Source organism: Gallinula chloropus (genome assembly GCF_964237585.1).
Source record: "Gallinula chloropus genome assembly, chromosome: 6".
Lineage (NCBI taxonomy): Eukaryota > Metazoa > Chordata > Aves > Gruiformes > Rallidae > Gallinula > Gallinula chloropus.
In genome coordinates, this window is record NC_140091.1 from 32,350,719 (window position 1) to 32,360,581 (window position 9,863).

The window sequence follows — 9,863 nt, forward strand, 5'->3', positions numbered from 1 at the left end:
AATTGCAAAAACATACAATCTGACAACGTTGTCGTGTGCTCTTTCAAAGAGTGCATAGGACATATTTCTGCAGCAGTCAATACAGTAAATTCTTTTGAAGCAATCCCAGTCAAGGCTGTAAACATTCCTAATTGTAGTTTCTTGGAAACATTTTGTTCCATTCAAGTTTTTATTAGCAAGTTGCACTGGGCATTCCCCTGCCATTTTTTTGTTTTTCATCAGTTACAGACAGTATCATCATCCACCTTTATCCCCTCTAGATGTTCAGAACTACTCATATTTCTTCAGTAGGTCCAGGGTAGTAATCCTCTCCTTGCAGTGCACAATGGCACTTTTCCACGTGCCATTGTTCGCAAGACCCCCAGTGCATGATCTGGAGAAGCAGGCTGATGAGGAAGTCTGCTATGCCTTAATAGGGTTTCCTGCAGGTTTGGGATCATAACCATATAGGAAAGTAGCTGCTATTACAAGGATGGCTCCGAAGAAAAAGACACTGAATAGAACAGGGATAAAAAAAAAAAGTTAGCTTGTTTATTTGATGCAATTTTATTTATATAATACAATCAAAACCGGGTATCTACCCTGTTCTGTGGGAACACAGAAAGATATATTCCATTTTTCCAATTTATAAGGAACAAAATAGTTTACATATACTTGTTCATAGAAGGATGCAGGAAGAAGTTAAGATAATAAACCTACATCCACAATGTATCATTATACTGGCACATTCTGAAAATTAAAACTATAGTTTCAGAGAACAATTGTGAAACATAATCAGACTAACGCCTTCTCTTTCCTTTTGCCTAAAGCTCTGGGCAAAATGGAAGCAGAAGCTAAAGAAGTGTAACTACTATGGTTGCCCAGCCATTTTTAACATCTTACACACATCATGGTCTTGGAGTTGAATCATGTTGTTTGCTTTGAAGTCCAAAGCTTATGTCAAAACTAATTACTGCTGTCCAAGAACCAGTATGCAAGTCTGTATAATCTAATTTTTGGCAGATACATAAAGATTTATGTAAGGAAAATATAATAAAAGCATCTTTTGTATTGTGACATTTGGGCCTTTCAAGTTGTTTTGATAGTTACAAGTCTGAAATAAAATATCCAAAGCCAACTGACAGTCAGTATACATTTTAGAAAAGAACTCTGTCATAAAGACATGACTGTTGACAAATTCATCTTCCAAACCAAACACTAAAAAGATCTGTGGGGCATGACATGATAATCCTTCAGAGAAGACATTTCTGGACACAGTCCACTATAACATATTCAAGCACTTAAGTACTTCACATCTGTTAACCCAATCAAAAATATTTGTTGAAGTGAGAGAAACAATTATTCAGTTTCAGTTCAAATAAATTCAGTTGACATAAGCATGTTACTAAAAATTAAGTTTGATTAACTCAAGTTGATCAAGTTTTAATAAACGAGATGGCTTTGAGTTCTACATTCTGCTAGTTGGCTCCATCTCATTTAATTATTTACCACTGTTTCTATTTTCTCCATGTTTGCAGAAGCTAGTAAGTTACTTATTAATTTTCCATTTGAGCACACAAATTCTTAAACCACTTTCTACATTTGTTCTAACAGGACCAGTACAGGCTACTTATCATTTCATTTCAATGCCTTCCACATTTTAAGCCTAAACAGTTGTTCTACTTCCTTTTTTGAATGGTTAAGAAAACATCTGCAAAGACATCATGAAGAATTCCTTTACTGAAAGGGTTGTCAGGCATTGGAATAGGCTGCCCAGGGAGGTGGTGGAGACACCATCCCTGCAGGTATTTAAAAGGCGTGCAGATGAAGTCCTTGAGGACATGATCTAGAGGTGGACTAGTCAGGGTTAGGCTGTGTTTGGACTCGATGATGTAAAGGGTCTCTTCCAACCCAGGTGATTCTATGACTCTAGGATTCTGAATACTACTTTTAGATAATAAGGCATTTCTTTATATCAGATATGAAAGTTGTAAATATTATTAAAAACATTTTTACATTATGAGTATGTGTAACTTATGTCAGGATTCCAGGTCAATTAAAAGCAAAATCCTATTTACAACATCTGAAAGTTGGAACGTTACTCCTCTGCTCCACATATCAACACAAGACAAGTTCTATTCCAGAACCCACCCATGTACAAAACCTGCAGTGCACAAAGCTACTTAAATCTGACTCACAAAAGGTCAGAACAGGGTGTATTTGGCCTAGAAACATATAGAAAGCATTTTTCTCTGTATTTTTATTATTGAATATAGCACTGTCTTTTAGAAAAAAGCTCTGCATTTGGGCTTCTCTGTGTCCTTGGGCAACTAATTGCTGTACAGTAAATGCCGTGTGTGTGTGACTGAAATTGTGTCTTTAAGAGACTTTTGAGATTGGATGAAAGCCAGTATAGAAAGGTTATCCTCATTTTCATCGCTCAGCCACAACTCAAGGAGAAGACTCGTGGAAGATATGTCCACTTAGAGGACAAAGAGGAAGCAAGGGACAGACAACCCTTGTCAGATCTTACTCGGAACAGCCAGCAGAGGGGAGGCTGGTTCCAAGAGCAGAGGCACTACAAGGCAAGCGCCCAAGTAGGAGTCGAAAACACCGCGGGAGATCGGGTAGGGAGGAAAAGAGAAAGGGACCGTGACCTGAAGCATGCAGCCTGCAAGACAGAGATTTGTCAAAACCCAAGATGTGAGATTAAATTATTCCTGACTTGTGAGGGGCTATATCTAACAGAAAAAAATTGCCAGCTGTACTGAAAAAATTAAGTATTAGTTATGGTATGTTATGAAAATAAATTTTTATGTGCAAATTACGTCTACACATTCTCAAAGTGTAGCTTGCACTGGTTTTTATGTGTTTGTAGTCGTACCTGGTAAGCATTAAGTTTTCAGCTGTTTGTTTTGGGTTTCTTTCAGCATACACAGAAAACAATTCTTACCTTGTAGGGACAAAATCTTGCAGCCAGAAATAGGAGATCAATGTTGACAGTATAATGGAGAGAGAAGTTGCAAATCCTTTTAAAATGTTATCCGCATATTTTATAACAGCAGCAATCACCAGCCCTCCAAGTGCCTGAAAAATACATTGAGGTTTGGATTTGCAACCTGATAATTCCACTGAAAGCCTCTATTTTAACAACATGTGCTCACTTCAGAAAAGCTTCTGTTTCTGTTTAGTAACATTACATTTATCTTATGTTAAGGATATGCAGTGTTGAAGATAAACATCAGAGGAGAAGTTCTTTGCCCATTAAAGAAGTTGTTGATCATATTACTATCACTAAATTACTGGAAATGCTTATACTGTACATTTTTAGCCATGGGATGAAGGGCATATATACATATTAAAAAATACACCTAACCAACAAATGCTTACATGCTTTTATATTGCATACAGACTTATATACTTGGCATATATTTTGCAGCTTTTTATTTAGATGTTTATTCTAACAGTGATAGATCAGACTTTTGACTATATAGAATTCTCAGTAGCCACAATGATACCATTAATAAGAGTAAATTGCAAGTACCTGCACAGAAACATGCAATACAAAGTAGCTCACCTGTAGAACAACAACTATCCATGTAAGTTTATTGTATCCTTGGAAAAACCCATTCTTTGCCAGCTGTTCGCCATCATAAATGTATACACCCATCAGTCCAAATATGCTACCAAAAAATCCTGAAAGTACAAAATTGATTTAAAAGCTTCCAGTGAAAAACATGGAAACATGTTCCTTGTCCCCAAGGACTGCTCACACATCACAGAACTACAGAATAGTGTGGGTTAGAAGGGACTTTAAACATCAAATAGAATTTTAAACTAGGACTGCCACTTGCAATGCTATCACATACAAATGCAATCAGTGCTCAGACAGATATTCTCTTTTAAAAGTTGTTTTCCACACTTAAAACAAGCTTTGACTGTTTCTGCAAGAAAGCATAAAAAAAAGCATTTTCTTGTATACTGCAGGAAACTTATCTTGCATTGCTTACTACTGGGATGGAATGATTTTTCTTTATGGCATATAGCAAAATTAGTTTAAACACAATTTCAGTTTCATAGTCACGACTGAAGGCTGAAGTCAGACTGTAACGTGGAGAGAAGAGGGAAAGCTTTCAGTTGAGGAGATGGTCACTGACATAGTAAGAGCAGGACTTGGTTTGACAATGCAGACAAGGATCTTGGAAGCAGGATTCTTCTGAATCAGCTTCAAAACACAATACATGTTTGCTAGTAGATACTTAATGTCAAAAGAAGAAATTGAGATGAGATTTAAAAGTTTATAATTCAGTGAGCATAGTGTTCTATCAGATGGGAAACTTCTCCTAATCCCCTTAGTCATGGAATTAATGCAAGTCTGATGTGGCTGATGTCCTGAGCAAGAAGAGGGGAATATTTTTTCATTTCGTTTCTGTGAAAAGCTGACCTCTATTTTCATTGCATTTCTTTAAGTCTGAAAAGGGTGGCATTATTTTGAACAAAATAAACCCTTCTATTTGCAAAGAAATAATTCTTTTTGTAGACATAATAAAAACTTTGATTTACTTCAGATTAAACCAATTCTATTTTCCAGTTAATCTGATGAAAATAAATAAAATCAACTATTCATACATCCCAAATATGATACTGGTATGCATTAAAAACTGAATAAGGACAGTTTGTAAAAAGTATTCAAATATAATTTTCTATTTTTTTCCTGTGGTTCTCTATGGATATGAAAAAGAAAACGAGGTTGGATATATGGGTTTTGCATTGTTGTGCTTTAGGAAAATCTCTATTTCAAAGCTTTTGATTATGACCAACTTGCTCTGAATGATACAACGTCTTAAGCAGGTAATTATATCACACTTGCAAACAGAATACACTAATTTTTTTTTGAAATTGTGATTGAATGTTTTACATATTTTTTCTAAAAGCTGTATTAGGAAACTCTTTATGAAATATTACAAAGTTGCTTTCAGTTTTGCACTAAAAACCACTTTAACAGTAGATGTGTTCTACCGAATTTTGTATTGAGGCAAATTAAGCTCACTGACAACAAAAAAAAATCTCACTATTACCACAGACATTTAGGTGCTCATAAATCACAGTCCTGGTTATTTATTACTTCAAACAGTTCATGTTTAGCTGCAGTCTGTTCTGATCTCATGTTTTTACAAAGCAATGACTGGAATATTCAATATATGACCGGGCTGACTATCAAACTAGTGACCTCACTAGTTTTTCATACATACTTCTGTGTGCTGTAGAAAAATCTGAAGAATGTTTTAAAAGAGATCAGTGATCTTTCAACAACTATGAATATTTGTTTCAGGTATCTGCATTGTTGCTCAAAGTACTTTTAGTGTGGAAATGGAGAGTAATAATAATCAGCTTTCCTTGGCAACACATTTTACAACATTGTAGCTCCACACAAAGCACCATATCTTACCTTACATCCCAGACCAATCCCCCGCTACACACCCTTGTCTGCCCCCAGGATTCCCTAACATAACTTTTCCTGGTATACACTTTATACCCTGTTCAAGAAAACTTAGTTTTCTTTCAATAGTAGCAGATAGCAAGTAAAGGTTTTGATCACCTTCTACATTCTAAAGTTTTAAAACATCACAGGCGTGCAACAACATTAAAATACAATCAAAATGCAGTTCTGTGTTTTTCACTCAAACCATTTATAATCAAAACACAGCAACAGGAAAAGAAAGGAAAAAATATTGTTTGTATTCAGATGTGTTTCACCACACCATACCAGTTTTTGAGCAGCTGTTTAATTACAAAACTCCACACCATCTCCCATTTTTGTTCATTACATTCTACCAGACTCAATACACAGCCCTGATCCACCAAAGCATTCTCATGACTTAATTCTACACTATTGTGGATTTGGTCAAGAGTTTACACTAAGGTGCTGGAAAGTTAAAATTCTGCTGAAAGTATTTATTTAAATATGCAACAAATTACCATTGCCTACAGCTGCAGACTAGAGGGATCCGGTTCGTTCCTACTGAAAATGGAAGATGTTTCTGATGTCACATTTCTGACCTTGTAAACTGGACAAGATTGCTTTGAGGTGAGGGAAATCTCATACATGAAAACAGATCAACTCAGCTAGCGCTATTAACTCGGGTCCAGAAGACCTAGAACTACTTTGGAAATAGATTGGTGCACAATAGGCATTGAAATAGTTAAGATGAACTGCTTTTTGCATATGCCTCTCTTCAGTGATTATACAAACATCTAAACCAAACTGACCTTTGTACTGGAGTAATAACTCAACTTTATTCACAAAGCAGTTTGTTGTATTAGAAGTGCCAGCTTAGAAAACTGCCTACCCAGACACAAGGGAAAGAAAATGTAAATCTAAAAACATCTCACAACATTCAGTTGGAAATATATTCTGATTTAATCTCTCTAACAAAATAAAGTAAAAAAGGAGGTAAAAGGTATACTATCTATATTCAAATCTTACGAATTAGTGCAAAAGACAATATTTTTAAACACAGAGGATATGCAGAATCTTGCATAAGATAATATTCTTTAGAAAAGCTTAACTGTCAGATTCTGTACAAGCTTACAGACATTCTATAAGCTAAATCAAGAGCTAGTTTGAGACCAGAAAGCAACTGCAGGAATTCTCTCCAGCATGGTTTATACTCTTGATTTTAAAAGTATATTTATGCAGAATGCTAAAGCACTGGTGATATTTTTATTTATATATTTTGCATATTTATTTTAATTTTTCAGAATACAGTATCTTTAAAGAGATGACTAAAATTAAACTTACCAAGCTGAATGTTTCTGATCCACACAGACTGCTTAGTTTCCTTCAAAATTTTCTCAAAATAAACCCCAGCAAATCCACTGGAAAAGCATGCTATAAGAACTGCCATCAGGCCTACAAACTGAGATCCCGCTGAATGTTCCTTAGCAGCTGTTGCTTGAGAGTCTGAAGGCCACTGGATATAAAAAGTTATACAAAATTCACTAATAAAATCAAGTTATGAGCATCTATAAAATGCAAGGTTGTTTACTAACAACAGTAACAGTTACTAAATAGAGTCACAGGCTTGTATAGTTTCCTATTTTACACCATAAATACTTTTCAAGAACTACAAAGCCATGATTTTTCTTTCTATGTATCTGTAAGGAGAGAAGTTGTGCCTGAACTGGGAGACTGTCCGTAAATCTAGACGGGTCCAGGATTTTTATGTTTTATAAGCCAGAACTTCTCCTGCATTCCAGCATGACTCACGGTCATTCACAGTCAGCAACTTCTGCCACCTGAGTTACCTTACAAATAGAGGCACAGGTAAAAAATCACTTACACCAGCTGTCTTTAAGATGGTAAGAGTTATCTTTAGCACGTGCCCCTCCTCAGTGATTTTGCAGACAGCTTAAAACAAGCTGAAATTTATGAAGCTAAATCCGGGAATACACCTAACGCTAACCGAGCGAAATGCAAAGCCATAGACAAAACCATACTGAGATGTCTGCTAGTTACTATCAGAACATTTTGTTCTTATTTTAAATTATTACATTTTAAAATTCTATAATTTTCCCCCAAAATCCTGAAGTTTTAAAATAAGAAACTTCTAAGATATATTAAAATCTGCTAAAATTTCTTAAAATATTATCTCATGATCCTGCCCTCTGAAAACTACTACCACCTTTACCTGCACTATGTAGAACAGAGACCAAGTTTCCCCTCTTAAAGTTAAGTTGAAGTAAATTTGGCATCCTGAAACTGTGTTACAAGGTGAGCCACAGGACTGTGCTGGCAGAGAAGATCTGTGCATCCCTAATGTCTGAGGAAGTGTGCTAATAAATGCTGCTGTTATTGTCACTTGCAGGATGCTCCAGACATGCTGTCGGATTCTACAGTGGGGCAGTGGGGCACCATTTCTGGTGTCCTCTAGGCTTGGCCAGTTGTGCTTTGTAGCTCCTGACCACACCCTGTGCAGCTGACAGAATCAGAAAACTGTATAATCAGTACAGAAATCCCTGTTCCATGAATAAACACATTAAATAAAGACAAACTACCTGTTAATATTTACCTGCACAAATGCCACTCCTGTCATCAACAGTACTAATGAAAGCCACTGGTATACACCCAATTTCTTGCTCAACATGGACACAGAAAACAATGCTGTGGTGAGAATTTTCAGTTGATATGTAACCTAGAAGGGCCCAGAGACAGTTACTATCACATTATTCATGGGGTTTTTTGAAACTTACAGAAAAATCCAAAAGTACAATACCTGGTACGTGGCTGCATCTAGGTTTGACAATGCTACATACAGCAAGTTATTCTGAAGAGTATAAATTCCTGAAGGAATAGCAAGTTTAAGAGTTTCCATGGGTTTATTAAGGATTTCATCATGTAGCACTCTGTTCAGAGCCCGTAAATTGCACTCTACCCAAAGAAACAACAAAAGAAATAGTCATTCACTAAAAGGAGAGTAGAAAAAAAAAAGCATAATGTTCTATTCTTAAAGATTGTTGCACCCTTTTTATAGTTGTTACTAAGATCTCTTAATACTATGTATGCTTCACTTTTATAAGCCCCATATATATAAGAAAAAATGTTCCAAAGTGTCTTCTTGTGGCCTGGAATATCAGAACTAGAACAACTATTCAAAATACTTTCAGGAAAACGTAGTGAAACCCTATCAATATTTGAAGATGATACATTAAAGAGTGTTACCTAAAAAGCACCTATTTAAGAGCCTACAGTCATCAATGTTTATGCATACACAATGATATTGTTAAGCATTGAAGATTGTATGTGTGTGTCAAGGAACCAAATAAATCCAGTATAAAATGTACAAAATAAAAACTAGAATATACCTGCATATAGTTTTTTTGAGCTTAAAACTGCTTCTTCCTGTAGTAACAAAATTGGTTCCTCCCTTCTTTCTCTGCTACTTATCACAGGCTTCTGAATTATCATTTATGCTTTGGACACACTTAAAGCTTTTATTTTTTTCCTACTTCTGCATAATTTCTTAAAATGTCTGAGCAAACTCAAGTTCCAAGCTGTATTATTGCATTCCTCAGTATTCACATGCTTTAGAGAATTCTCTTCAGCAACTACAATATGGTATCTTCTATCGTGCGTTGAAGAGTGAAGTGTAAGTGTCTCTCCAAGGCTGTTTCTTACTGGAGAAGGGAAATGCTTGTTGTATGCCTGTATTCATATGTCTGCTTTGCTACTGTGAATGCAATACAGCATGTTAATCATGAAAATAACTCGGTGCAACATTTGACACCTACTGCTGTCTTTGTAGACCAAGAGAACACAGGCCAAAATCTTCAGAAGTTCAGCAATAACTACTGCAGTAGAGGATAAGTAACGAGGTCCTTCTTCTTTCAGTGTCCGAGAATAACGCATGGTCAAGACTAAACTTGTGGTCTGAAAAACCAGGATGCCCAAGGAAAGGTATTTTAAATTGGTAGACATTTTTTTACTGTTTTCTTCCTGAAACAGAAAAAAAAAACACAAGCAAAGCCAGGCTTAAAGGTAATATCGCAGATGGATGTTCCCCTTAGGACTTGGCATATTAAAAAAGTTATCCAGAGAGCTCAGCCAAATGAAAAACAACCACCCTAATCTGATATTTATCAAGCAAAAGGAAATAAACACTTTAAAAATGTTTTTCAAATATGTGGTTACACATCACTATGTTAACACTGCACGGGCTACGAATCAAGCTGGTTCTGCCCAGTCAAAACTGCCCCATACTATGCAAAGAGATAAAGACCCTGCAGCACACATGAAGAATATGTTGGGGAAGACAGTCAGGATTATCCCTGCTTCAGGCAAAGGCAAACCCAACCGTGAGATTGCTTTTGCCCAGGACCTGGAT

General features: G+C 36.0%; 1 protein-coding gene across 1 annotated transcript; it reads right to left on the bottom strand.

Annotated features, from left to right (window-relative positions):
• Positions 1 to 42: 42 nt before the first annotated feature.
• Positions 43 to 9,472, bottom strand: SLC35A3 (solute carrier family 35 member A3). The gene is made up of 7 exons (XM_084265988.1): positions 9,271 to 9,472; positions 8,256 to 8,410; positions 8,052 to 8,174; positions 6,782 to 6,953; positions 3,557 to 3,675; positions 2,933 to 3,066; positions 43 to 493 (listed from the first exon to the last, which is right to left on the bottom strand). Exons 1-7 carry the CDS (start codon positions 9,455 to 9,457, stop codon positions 403 to 405), a joined length of 981 nt encoding a protein of 326 aa, XP_084122114.1. The 5' UTR covers positions 9,458 to 9,472; the 3' UTR covers positions 43 to 402.
• Positions 9,473 to 9,863: the final 391 nt, after the last annotated feature.

Bases quoted from the DNA above. Each gene is read 5' to 3' on its own strand.
- SLC35A3 (XM_084265988.1), bottom strand. From the start codon at position 9,457: ATGTCTACCAATTTAAAATACCTTTCCTTGGGCATCCTGGTTTTTCAG. The intron at 8,175-8,255 runs GTATTGTACTTT...GGGCCCTTCTAG, and splicing joins TAGATGCAGCCACGTACCAG to GTTACATATCAACTGAAAAT. The intron at 6,954-8,051 runs GTAAATATTAAC...TTTTATATCCAG, and splicing joins CAGGAGTGGCATTTGTGCAG to TGGCCTTCAGACTCTCAAGC.